This window comes from Lygodium microphyllum, chromosome 12, assembly GCF_053477565.2.
Source record: "Lygodium microphyllum isolate KBCC chromosome 12, Lygodium_microphyllum_v1.1.10, whole genome shotgun sequence".
Taxonomy (NCBI): Eukaryota; Viridiplantae; Streptophyta; class Polypodiopsida; order Schizaeales; family Lygodiaceae; genus Lygodium; species Lygodium microphyllum.
In genome coordinates, this window is record NC_141146.1 from 77,025,118 (window position 1) to 77,038,372 (window position 13,255).

Genomic DNA, 13,255 nt, shown 5'->3' on the forward strand with positions numbered 1-13,255 from the left:
TTGGTCTGCTGAGCTGTTGAAAGAGGTGGTCAGGATGGTGTTTGAAGATTCTATCATGCCAGATACCACGTTGATGTCATACATGTATCTACGAGGAGACTTGTTAATTCCAGATGAGGTGGATATGGCATGGTATGTGGGGGACGTGGTTCTACAAGCTGTTTTGTATGTCAACCATTTGGAGTTGCGCATAGCTGACATGTTCCAGAGTTACTCCTCCAAAGTGGCTGATTGTCATGATAATTCGTGGCATCCCATGATTGATTCTGTGGTTCTGAATCAACGACAAAACACAGCTCCTACCTACGCCCAGAGTACTAATCAACTGAGGATGGATCTCTTAGCCTATCTTTCAAAACATAATCCGTTTGATTCTACCTTCTTTGATGCCTATCATAGAAGATCTCTCTTAGGACCTTCTGTTCCTACCCTCTTATATTACCAACAAATGGCTCACCACTATGCTCTTTATCTTTCCCTTTGTCAATCTAATTCCACCACTATTTTACCCCTTCTTTTTCAACCTTCCTCTTTCCCTCAAATTCCCATTTTTACATATTGTTCCTTTATTGAGGATAGAGTATTTTCCCCTTCTCCACCCTGTCCTTCTCCATCCATTCATGTACCCTCCACATTTCCTATTTATCAATTAACACCCTTCCTGAGTGATTCCCTACAAATTTCTGCCACTCCTTCTTTAAATCATTCTTCCTTTTATGATTTTTCCTATCCCTTACTTCATCCACTTTTCCTTATTCCACTACCCTCTCCTAACACTTCTATATCTCAACCACGTCAGTTGGTTAGTGACTATGACGGGTTTGATAATCAGATTTCCAGAAGAAGGGGATGGAGTTCAAATGATTCCCTTATAGGACCTCAGATCAATTGGCCAGTAATTCCAGGAGAATGGACAGCTGCCAGTCAAGCTTATCAAAACTATGTTCATTTTGCTCAGCAATATTCACAGTCTGCAGATCCTTCAGTGAGATTAACTGCTCACTTTGCTTGGTACTTGGCATATATGCATAGGCACTCTCATAATGATTCCAAGCCTATTCCCAAGTTGTGCATGAATGTCAATGTGAGCATTGATTCCCAGCAGCTAGATATATTGTATTTTCATGCCCTTTGTTTGCCTAGCAGATACCTGGTCCTGTTGGAAAGGATGTGATGTCTTCAGTTTTTTCAGAATCCTCCCAAAACCTTTGTAGATGAATCCTTGTCTATGGATCGTTTCCGACAACATCAATCTTTCAAGAGGGATCATCTTCATTGATACCTTTTCCAATGTATGGTGGATGCTTTTTAAAGAAAATCTCTCTTTTTGGAGGAGTCATTCAGATGGTTGTGTTGTGTGTAGTGTTTGTGTTGTGAGTTCATTTATGTAAAACGAACGTGGTGGTTTCCTATTGGATTGGATTTCGTGTGAGCTACATTTTGGAGAATTGTGGTGATGGGGTCATGGTTGGAGAGTTGAAGATGCTGATGATGAAGAAGAAGAAAACTCTTATATCCTTTACAAGTTTGTTGTGATTTTCTAGTTTGATAAGAAGTGTTAATGTATAAAGGGTTTTCCTTTCTTTGTATTTTTATATCAGATACAGGTTATAAGTTGGGGTCATGGTGGATGGATTCTTTTTGAAAAGATATTGAAGATTAAAGTTGAGATTTTTACCTGAACTTGTATTCCCTTTTTCCTGGGTCGCGAGGACACTTCCTTATTAAGTGTGGGGATATGTTGAGTGTTGAAATGACTTGTTTTTTGGGCTGATTTTTGTTGTTTTTGAGAGCTGAATGGTTGATTTTATGAGATGATTGATTAGTTTGGAAGTGGTTTGAGAGTGTTTTGGATGATATTGATTGTGTTTTGGAAGTTCATGATGTTTATTAGTGGTTCTGTGATGTTCTGATAGGTTCTGATTGGTTCTGTATACCTTCTGTATAGCTTCTGTTTTGTTCTGTTTTGTTTTGATTGTCTTCTGTAAGGAGGGATGGAGTATTGAATGATGAAGATTGAGATCTTGTGAAAGCTTATTGAATAGTTTTTGAGAGTTTGGAATGGTTTGAGTATGAGTTATGAGGATTTGATGACCTTCTGTAACCTTCTGTAGGTCTTCTGTAGAGCCTCTGTCTCTGTTCTATTTTGTTCTGTACTGTAGCTGTTCTGGTACTGTTCTGTATGCTTCTGTATGTGTTCTGTTGGATGAGAGTGTAGCTTGGGAAAGTCTTCTAACCTTGAAAAGAGGTGAATACAAGTGCAAAGGAGCTGAAAGAAGTGAAAGAAGTAGCTGCTGAAGACTCAAGTGAAGACTGGAGTGAAGTGACAGTAGTGAACTATAAAAGGACACTGTAGTGGCTCTAGTGACTCTTCATATCAGACATACCTCTTGGGAGGGGTATCCACGACCTAAGAAGGATTATTGAGAGTGATTTTGAGAGATTGTAGTGAGGATATGATGTATTATTGATGGAGAGAGAGAGAGAGAGAGAGAGTCAGAGATAGCTAATTCTACTCAAATAGAGTGATTGTATATGAGAGATTGAGAGAGAAGACTATGAAGATATTGAAGATGAATACTATGTGATATATTTTCATTCAAAGATGGTGTATTCCTTTGCTTTCTTTGTTCTATTGATGGATTTTGTGAAGATATTGAAGAATATGGTTGGTTCTATCAAATCCGTGGGAGATCTACATGATGCTATATGAAGATTTGTTGTGCCTGGTGTTCTTTTCTTCATTGTGGTCATATGAAACATGATAAACAAGCTTGTTGATTTTCTCGCAGCTCCATTCGTAAAAGCCCCATTTCCGCAAACAAAGCTCCAATCCCATACGCCCAAATACCATAAGTCCAAATCCCTTAAGCCCAAATCTAACAAGCCCTAGCCTTTTAAAGATCCGAAGTTCGCTGAAGGTATCTCCTGCGTACGAGGGAGAAGGGTAAGATCTTGAGGCTGCTTACCAAGGCTGAGGAGATTCATCAATCGCGAACTAGAAGTCCATAATCACACCTACAATGGCCCCCAAGAAGTTGCAAGGTGCATCTGCGGGAGGTTCATCTCCTAACATTCACGTGGACATCTCCCCGAGCCCACAAGTCCAGGTTTTTTTTTCGAGTTTATTCTCACATAAAGAGATGATTTAGGCACAATTAATTTCATAAGGAAGAATGCATTTTTGCGCTTATCATTAATGCATGTGGTAGCAATAAATGTACACTTGATAAATTATTTCTTTAAACGTTAGACAAGGTTGGTGCATGTCATGAAATTGGAACGTTGCATTTCTAGAATTGTCCATCATAGGAGATTAGCTGCATGTTGCTAATTTTAGTGCATTTCCAATTTAATGAGTCTAAACGCCTATTACTTAGGGCAAAGGAATGAAATTGTTAAGTGCATTGGCCGTGAAGGAAAGGAGTATCTTGCATTTAGTCACTAATTCCCTTTCTTACGATTCGCACGAGGAAATTGTTAACTTCCATTTCACGGCATGAAAATGAACTCTAATCTTGTAATTTGCATGGGAAAAGGATGCTTGGAAATGGATTAAATCAATACTAGCCTTGTGTCACATGAACTTCATTTTCGAGGTTGTTGTATCTAGGGGTCGCATGTTACATATTCGCAAACTTCATTTTGTCAAGTTGCATTTGGGGAGGTTGCATGGTTTATTAGAGCATGAAATTCTAAAAGCTTAGAAAAAGAGTTGTAGGCATGATTCTTGAATGTAAGTCCTAGTAGGTTCAATGAAAGTTATTCTGTAAATTATCATGCGTTTTGATTTTAACAAGAAATGTTAGGGTTATTGCAAATTTAGTGGTATGAAGAAGCAGTGAATCACGTGTTTATGTATATTGTGATATGTTGCATCTAGTTTCTCCTTTAGATCAAGTTAACATCTCTAGGAATGGTTCGTCCTTGTCGCAAGACAAGTAGATCAAATTATCTAAATCACCTAACCCGCAAGGGATTCATATAGGCATGATACGATAAATACCCCAAGCGCTAGCTAGGGTTTAGCTCGTTAAGGATTTGGCCTAGTTTCGCACTTGTTGCCAAGTCGAAACCCTCATATCCAAAGGTCCAACCCACATTCATGGATGTAGGGTCAAGAGGACACTCATGCAAGTAACTATCTAGGGTTTCTACCCTAAGGATCATTCGTTCAAATGTTGAAACTCAGATTGAGTTGGAATCCCTAGGATGGAATGTTGTCGGCCTAGTGCAATTAGGATTGGGTTGGGTAAGAAGACACCCTAAACCCTGCTTCTTGTCTAATCATAATTCCTTGACCAGAAAACACCGTTCAATGGGTGAAATGATCCCTTGGAATAGATGCAACACTTGTGCAACAAGTTGCAATGTCGCATGGCCTTCTGGTTTGATCACAAGAGAGTTTTGCCTAGCAGGTTCTTGCGTAAGTTAACTTGCAAGAGGATGAGTAGCCATCCTGTTACCTCACCTTTCTTGGGAAAAGTTTCCAAGTTAAGGAGAGTTAATTATTTGCTTGGAAGCAAAGGATCAATCAAATTGAAGCGACATGGTCGCCAGGAATTACTGTTAATTTATGAAATCTAATGTATTGGTTAAGTTGGATTAACAGGGTATGGCCCTAATCCAAGGACAAAAGGGTTAACAAACAAACCCTTGGAGATCTGGCCAAGTCACAATTGATCCTAGATCGAATGCTGGATGCATTCGAAGAGAAGGATTCACTCCTTAGCAGTTGGCCAAATAAACGACCACTGGAAATGATTGTGCTTGTATCAGTTTAGGAGCACTGTTTGCATTGTTTGCTCAAGGAACTAAAGGATGGAAAGATATTTAATGCTTCAGGTTGAAGGCCTGAAAGGAGAGGCATCTTCAGTTACCCCCGACTGACCCTAACCAAGAGGGTTGTTAGCCGCACGGGAACGTGGACCAAACCCGCCATGTGAGGTCTCTCCGTTGAGCGCTACTTGGAGCAGGAGGATGCTTGGGTGCCAGGGGGGTTCTGGCCGTAAATTCCTTGCCTTCCGGGCCCTGCACAAGGAACCAACGTGACTTGGAATTGGATCTTGAGGCCCGCATACTAGTCTACGGGTGGGATCTTGGATTAGTAATCACTGTGGATTGTTGAATAGCCTTCGGGCAGATTATGGATTGCCTTCGGACAGATTATGGATTAGCTTGCGGGCTGGACTTTATGGATGTATTCCAAAGATAAATAAGATAACTTGTTGTAAAGGAACTTGTTTGACACTGCTTTTCTATGTCAAGTGCTAAGATTATGTGAAGGAACCAATGTCTAATTGGCTAATTAATGAAGGTGTTTGATGCATGTCCATCTAAATGTGGTAGATAATTAGACAACTAAAGCAACCTTGAGGAAAGTGCGGTGGATGTGGCCATGGGTCCGTCCTACGAATGGGTGGTCCCGGTTGGCCGGGAACTTTTCTCAATCGAAATAGATAGCAAGGGGCTCTTTTCAAAGGAAATGAATAGCAAGGGTACTGACCTAGGGTTTAGGTTACTAGAATCCCGATTTATGTTGTTTTAGGGGAACGGAATGGGACTATGCCTTATGGGCAAAGAGGTTGAGCCTTGCATCCCTCTCATTTCCCATTCTCCTTGAACCAAGTGCAGCATGAATCCGCTTCGTCCCTGGCGTTTCTGCGTAGAGTAGTTCTCCTGGGGTTCAACGCTAGCTGCCATTTAGGAAAGTGACCATTAGGGGAAACCCTGATTCAAGTCGATCCTAAGTGGGAACGACCGGAATACTTCCGCTACGTGGCAGACTCGAGAAGTCCTAGATCGCAAACCCCGTAACATTACATGGGAATGCTGGGCGAAACTTTCTAGACTCTCTTTCCGATGGACTGCTAAGACATGTCCTGAAAGGGAACAGGTGGATACGTTACAGTTGGTATCAGAGCGAACCAACAAAGGATTTGTCTTTATAAGAAAACTTAAGAAGTAAAGCAAATGTTGTTGTTAAGAACATTTCCTTCCTTATCGATGCTGTCTTGCAGAATTATGAAGCATGCAACAGATTCTTAGTGTTCCAAGTCATGTTTATGACCACGATGCATTCCTCAGATTATCGACAAAGGATCAATATGATGAACATCCTAGATTGCATTTATAATCCATCGCCTCTGTATGTGGAATAGAGATAGACGGGTGATTGAGGAATCTATTACATAGCTGCCCACCGGTTTGCATACCTTCGAACCAACCTAAAGAGAATCAAGTGGTTGGAGGACTTGAAGATTGTGAAGCTATTCATTTTTGTTGAGGCTCACGTAAACACAACTTTACGTATCGAAGGTTGGAGGGTCGAGCTGAACTCATATGTATACGAGGAAGACACCCTCATAATCCCCGCCGACAGGATCAAGGTATTGAGACGCAAAAAGAATGGGTACCAAAAGAAAGGATACCCTAATCTTCGGATGACTTATCGATTCCTGAAGATCCATGACCCAAATCCATACTATTATCCAGTTCTCGTAGCTAAATGTAACACAACATTATTCTCCCCGAACTGATGTACCAGTTTGCTCTAGCATCCCAAAAAAATATTGTACTCCGAAAGAGCTATGCCCATATGAATGAAATAAGACTTCTTTTTATCAATGATTGTCTTGTCTATGAGTATTGATAAAAATTTAAGTGGCTAGGTTCTTGGCTGGACCCAACACTTATAGACTGTAACTCTCGGAGAACCTAAAGGTTCATAATGTATTCCACATCAGCCCACTGAAGAAGTATGTACCTAATCCTAGCCATGTACTTGATGACCAACAAGTTGTAATGACTAGCCAAGGAGTCCTTGAGCTACGGCTTGACAGGATCTTAGATGTTAGGGAGAGACAATTGAGATCCAGAATCTTGAGAGAATGCCTCGTCCAGTGGAAAGGTTATCCCGAGGAGGATGCCACTTGGATGGATGAAAGTACTCTCAACCAACAATACCCCCAGTTCTTCTCGAGATGAGGACATCTTGATTCCTCAAAGGGGGAGAGAATGTAATATTCCTGCTCGTAAAGATTGACTCCCCGCACGCCGTGTAAACCCTGTGCAAGGTTATCTTCCACATTGTAATTGCCAGCAGTCTAATCCGTAACCCACACGCGTAAACACGGGATCTCTGCATTGGCAAATCGAGTTGGGGGGTTCAAATCCACATAACCGTGGGGAAACACCCTCTTGCGAGGGGAAAAATGGATAATATTAATGCAACTTTTTTTATGTTTATCCCTTTCCCCCAACCGATCATTGGCTGGAGGAGAGGGAGTGTGGGGAGGGATGGGCTTGGTGGAGTTGTGTGGGCTGCATGAGGAGGAAGGGAAGCCATGCAGAGGCCACGTGGGGAGCTTCTCTCCCCATCCCTTAAGGCCTATATAAACCCCCCTTAGCTTAGGGGGAAAAGGAGAGAGATCAGACGACGACGCCGTGCTAAGGGAGGGGAGTGAGAGATCAAGCTGCCATCACCCCCATCTTGCTCGGCTTGCTCAGAAGAGGAAGCACGTCCTCCACGGCATGCTCCCCGGCCTCCAAGAACTCCCCCACTGCTTGCAGCAGCGCACCGACCTCGCCCCATCCTGCTCAGCTAAAGGCACCGTCGCATTACTGCTGACGGCATGGCTCCACGTGCCCAGCAAGTCAATCCCCCCTCCCCAATTCGACGTCATCCTTTCTTTCCTAATTCCCCTCAATCATTTTCCTTTGTCCCCACATGGTTTCCTGGGGAGCAGAAGCTTCCTAGAAGCTTTTGGAAGCTTCTAAAGTACAAGGCTTAAGGCCTTGTGCACACGAGCTCCACCCTGGGGGTTAAAAACCTTCCCTTAAAGCCCCATTCCCACAACTTCTAAGGGATAAGGCTTTGACCTTGTTCCTGCGGCCTTCCTGGGTTTAAGACCAAGTTCATTAAGCTCTATTCTCGCAGCTTCTTCATAAAACTCCAATTCTCATAAGTCCTTGTAAAGCCTCTATTCCCGCAGCTCCATTCGTAAGAGCCCCATTTCCGCAAACAAAGCTCCAATCCCATACGCCCAAATCCCATAAGTCCAAATCCCTTAAGCTCAAATCTCACAAGCCCCAACCTTTTTAAGATCCGAAGTTCGGTGAAGGTATCTCCTGCGTACGAGGGAGAAGGGTAAGATCTTGAGGCTACTTATCAAGGCTGAGGAGATTCACCGATCGCGAACTAGAAGTCTGTAATCACGCATACAATGGCCCCCAAGAAGTTGCAAGGCGCACCTACGGGAGGTTCATCTCCTAACATTCACGTGGACATCTCCACAAGCCCACAAGTCTAGGTTTTCTTTTTAAGTTTATTCTCACATAAATAGATGATTTAGGCACAATTAATTTCATAAGGAAGAATGCATTTTTGCGCTTATCATTAATGTATGTGGTAGCGATAAATGTACTCTTGATAAATTATTTCTTTAAATGTTAGACAAGGTTGGTGCATGTCATGAAATTGGAACGTTGCATTTCTAGAATTGTCCGTCTTAGGAGATTAGCTACATGTTGCTAATTTTAGTGCCTTTCCAATTTAATGAGTCTAAACGCCTATTACTTAGGGCAAAGGAATGAAATTGTTAAGTGCATTGGCCGTGAAGGAAAGGAGTATCTTGCATTTAGTCACTAATTCCCTTCATTAGGATTCGCACGAGGAAATTGTTAACTTCCATTTCGCGGCATGAAAATGAACTCCAGTCTTGTAAGTTGCATGGGAAAAGGATGCTTGGAAATGGATTAAATCAATACTAGCCTTGTGTCGCATGAACTTCATTTTCGAGGTTGTTGTATCTAGGGGTCGCATGTTACATATTCGCAAAGTTCATTTCGTCCAGTTGCATTTGGGGAGGTTGCATGGTTTATTAAAGCATGAAATTCTAAAAGCTTAGAAAAAGAGTTGTAGGCATGATTCTTGAATGTAAGTCCTAGTAGGTTCAATGAAAGTTATTCTATAAATTATCATGCGTTTTGATTTTAACAAGAAATGTTAGGGTTACTGCAAATTTAGTGGTACGAAGAAGCAGTAAATCACGTGTTTACGTATATTGTGATATGTTGCATCTAGTTTCTCCTTTAGATCAAGTTAACATCTCTAGGAATGGTTCGTCCTTGTCGCAAGACAAGTAGATCGAATTATCTAAATCACCTAACCCGCAAGGGATTCATATAGGCATGATACGATAAATACCCCAAGTGCTAGCTAGGGTTTAGCTCGTTAAGGATTTGGCCTAGTTTCGCACTTGTTGCCAAGTCGAAACCCTCATACCCAAAGGTCCAACCCACATTCATGGAATGTAGGGTCAAGAGGGCACTCATACAAGTAACGATCTAGGGTTTCTACCCTAAGGATCATTCATTCAAATGTTGAAACTCGGATTGAGTTGCAATCCCTAGGACTGAATGTTTGCGTAACCAGCATAGGGAGCCTCCATTGCTCTCAATCCAATGCTATACCTCAATCTTCAGCATCTCTATCAATCTCCATCACCATTTCCTTTATTCTCCCTCTCGGTTCCTCCTTCAAGATGGTGCACATGAACAGCCCATAGAGGGGAGAGAGAGGGAGAAGAGAGAAAGACTAGATTCTTATATCTTCATCCAGAGAGCCATATCTCACGCGAAGACCGGTGATAGAACCAGGAAAGAGGGAGAAGTTGATGGGCATTGTCGGTTAGATAGGTTCTTTGCAGCCTCCATTGATGATTGGGGGGGATGGTGCATTTTTCAGCGCCTACTGATCACGTCGCCCTCTCCATGCCATGTAATGAAAAAATGAGGGGGGGTCAAGGTCCCAAAGGGCACCCCCCCTTTGGCCTAAGTTTTGTCCACCTCTTCAAATCTTGGCCAAGTTTTGGCCTCTTCCTCGTTCGGGCTCTATTTTAGCCTCTGAAAAATCATGTGCGTCCATCTCGGCATCCCGCACTAACTGGGAGCTCCTGGTATCCTGCACTGCAGTCAGAAAAATTATCAAAAATCCACAAGTGTCGCTCGGGTGCCTTTTAAAAGCCGTCTTTCACTTGGTGCTTAAAATCGTCTTAGCTGCAGCCGTCGCCTTCAATGTTAAATATTTTTCCCCTAAATTCCAAATTTTTTGGCAAATTTTAGGCACATCCCGGGCTCAAAAATCCGCTCTCATTGGCAACCACAGGATAGAGGGACTCAGCCCGTCGAATCCCACAACAGATCTGCACACAAAACAACCAAAGCAAGCATCAAGCTGATACAAAATAGATACATACTAAAACACAGCACAATGCTCACCCTACCCCCTAACAAAACCAAGGCATGAAATCCACAAGGAGTAGGCCTAGCATAATCTGATAGAAGGTCCAAAGCCAGTCACTAATCGACTGCTCCAACACGGCCAATCTAAAAAGAACTATCAAAGAGGTCCCTAAGTGGTGGTCTGAACTACCTACCTAACTAAGGACAACACACCCAGGAGCTTCTACTAGGCGAGGACTCCTATAGCCTAATCATGAAGTATTTTCTTTTAGCACATTTCTTATTTTAGGTTTTTAGTTTCCCATACTCGGGCGTGTAAAAAGGAGGGAGCTGAGCGTTGTCATACTGCTGCGCATCCGAGGTGTGGAATCCACCAAAAAGTTGTGTGTGTGACATTTGTTACTTTGTACATACTTAGTCGTTGTGTTTACATTTTTTTTCTGTGTGCGAGTATAGTGGAGAGAAGTTTGGAAGCATAGTGATGGATATGTTTGGGAAGCTTGGATCAGTTTTAGAAGCACTAGAAGATCGATTACCATCTACCTTGGATCTTGCAATGGAGGTTTCTACAGTTGAAAAGTAAAGGGCTGCAATAGAGGTCATTAAGGAAGAGCAAGCAGTCCTCCTCACAGAAGCTCCACTGAATCCCAAGGCTAATAGAGAGATGATGACACAAATAATGTTTGATGCATTCAATGTGGCTGCTATAACTGCTGGATACTCTAAATATGGGCTCAGTGAGGATGTGCTCAATTGTTTCAGGGAGATGCAAGAAGAAGGCCTATCCTTGGATGTTGGCAAATTTTTGTGCAGTTTGAAATCTTGTGTCAGTATAGTCTCCATTCCAACAATGGGCCTTTTTCACCACTGCAACTTGTGCTATGACTCTTCGTTTAGCAATTAATTACTGTCAGAGTGGCAAATATGGAATGTTTGGAACTGGGAGCTTGATCATGTTTGATATGGAAATGGATGAGACATATGTGGGCGTTAGAGAACTGATACCAGTTGTAATATTGGGTGTGCTTGGTGGCTGTTTTGGTACTTTTTTTAATTATGTGAATGGGAAAATTGTTAGACTCTACTCTGGTTGGCATACAAGGTATGGAAACTCAGTAAAAAATAGTTCGTGCGGTTGGTGTGGCCATGCTCACATCTGTGATCTTATTTGGACTACCATGGGTGGCCACATGTATGCCTTGCCCTTCTGACCTCACTGGTGACAGTGAAGAGTGTCCCTCGACCAAAGCTCTTTAGCTATTTCTTTTTGCCTGCAACCTTCCTCCTAGCTCTGATTACCTATGGCACTGCAATTCCTTCGGGTCTGTTTATACCAGAAATTATAGCAGGGGCAGCTTATGGTCGACTTATTGGCAAATTTATGAGATCATTTAGTGGGTTAGAGCATGAAGATGAGGGCAAGGATTGAATGCCTGGGGAAAGAAAAAAATAAAGCCACGGATGGCTATTTTCGAAAAGGGGCTTTTTGGGGGGAAGACGACACTGAATGAAGTCAGAAGTGAATGAGTACAGAAGGCCAATAACAAAGGTTGAACGTGTCACAACGGTGAGGAGAAACGACAATGTAGTGATGCAAAAGCTGGTAACAAAGACACAATAGAAGACTTGAAGATGATGACAATGTGCCACAGAGAGCCGAAGGGAAAGCCAACCTGTGTAGCTGCTAGGACCTCCCACCTACCTACTTCGACAACACAATTCTGATTGGCAGCGCAATATGGAGGAACGGTACTTCAGACAGTAGAGGCATTGATGTCTACCTCTTGATGCGAAATGTTAATGAGAATCATAGGGTTGATCTATCCCATCCTAAGGCAGAATTACGAATCCTTGAACTCTTCTACCATAAGATTTACAAGGTCTTTCCTTCGAGTGAGAAAATAGAGTATATAAATGAACAATTATTTGTCTTCTCCGGGCCTGCTATGAAACAAGGGAAGAGAATCGATTGCTAGGAAGAGGAAGGAAGACGCAAAAAATCAGAGGGAATTGCAGTGGATGAAGGGCTGACAAGGCGAAAGATTTAGCCGTCTTGAAAATAGATGCACTTCCTGAGTTACTACAACCTATTACTGTAGGACAATCATCAAAAGTGAAAGTTGGACAGCGATGCCTTGCAATAGGAAATCCATTTGGGTTCGATCACACACTGAATGTAGACATAGTTAATGGGCTGAACAGAGATATCTACAACCAAACTGGTGTTGTCATTGAGGGGAGCATTCAAACAGATGCTGCTATCAATGCTGGAAACAGTGGTGCTTTGTTGGACTCTCGAGGAAGGCTGTTTGGCATTAACACAGCTATTTTCACAAGAACTGGAACTTCTGTTGGAGTAGGCTTCACTATTCCTGCAGATGTGGTATCTAAACTGGTACCTCAACTGATGCTTTACAGCCTGGTGTTAATGTTGAAGCAGGCTCATTTGCTATGGTCCATGTGCAGACTACTTTTAAGGAGATGTTGCAAGTTTTAACCAAATAGAGTGATATGTTGAGTTCACTTCTTCGATGCAAAGATAAGGATTGCCAAGATTTGGTTGTAATGGGACTGGAGCAGCTTTCATGCTTAAGCCGGTTGATTGTGGAGGATCATGAGTACTAATGGGTTGGTTGTTTAGTGCTATATAATTGTGTTCTACGTTTTTCAGTAGAAAGCTTACTCCTTGGTTATTTTCAAGGACTCTCTCTCACTCTAAGGTAGAGTGGGATTGCAACTGAGACTTTACTTCTGTAAGATCACATTGCCCATACTTGCTGCGATGTGCATAGCAAGAGTCTATATTCGGAGCAGGAGAATGCAATCAGCACGACTAAGGCGATTAAAGTAGTTGAGAATGAGAAGAAGCTATTTGATGGCCGTAATGTCTCAGCTTATTTGAAGACATATGAGATCAAGATGGGATTTTTTGGAGTACCAGCTAGACTTATGAGTAAGTATTTCCTTCGTCTTGTCACACCCGCCTTGAGGGCAAAAGTGACTGATCTTT

The 13,255-nt window shown here is 42.3% G+C and overlaps 1 protein-coding gene and 1 non-coding gene across 2 annotated transcripts; both read left to right on the forward strand.

Moving 5' to 3' along the window:
- The first annotated feature begins 1,618 nt into the window (after positions 1–1,618).
- On the forward strand, positions 1,619–1,687 carry LOC148027937 (small nucleolar RNA SNORD36). The gene has a single exon (XR_015692751.1). It is a non-coding gene; the product is annotated as a small nucleolar RNA SNORD36 (small nucleolar RNA).
- A 9,039-nt stretch (positions 1,688–10,726) lies between these two features.
- LOC148027938 (protease Do-like 8, chloroplastic) lies at positions 10,727–12,750 on the forward strand. The gene is made up of 4 exons (XM_087689894.1): positions 10,727–10,807; positions 11,160–11,286; positions 12,345–12,628; positions 12,712–12,750. The coding sequence occupies exons 1-4, from the start codon at positions 10,727–10,729 to the stop codon at positions 12,748–12,750; spliced, it is 531 nt and encodes a 176-aa protein (XP_087546020.1).
- Positions 12,751–13,255: the final 505 nt, after the last annotated feature.

Bases quoted from the DNA above. Each gene is read 5' to 3' on its own strand.
- LOC148027938 (XM_087689894.1), top strand. From the start codon at position 10,727: ATGGATATGTTTGGGAAGCTTGGATCAGTTTTAGAAGCACTAGAAGAT. The intron at 10,808-11,159 runs GTTTCTACAGTT...AATTACTGTCAG, and splicing joins CCTTGGATCTTGCAATGGAG to AGTGGCAAATATGGAATGTT. The intron at 11,287-12,344 runs GTACTTTTTTTA...CTATTACTGTAG, and splicing joins TGTGCTTGGTGGCTGTTTTG to GACAATCATCAAAAGTGAAA.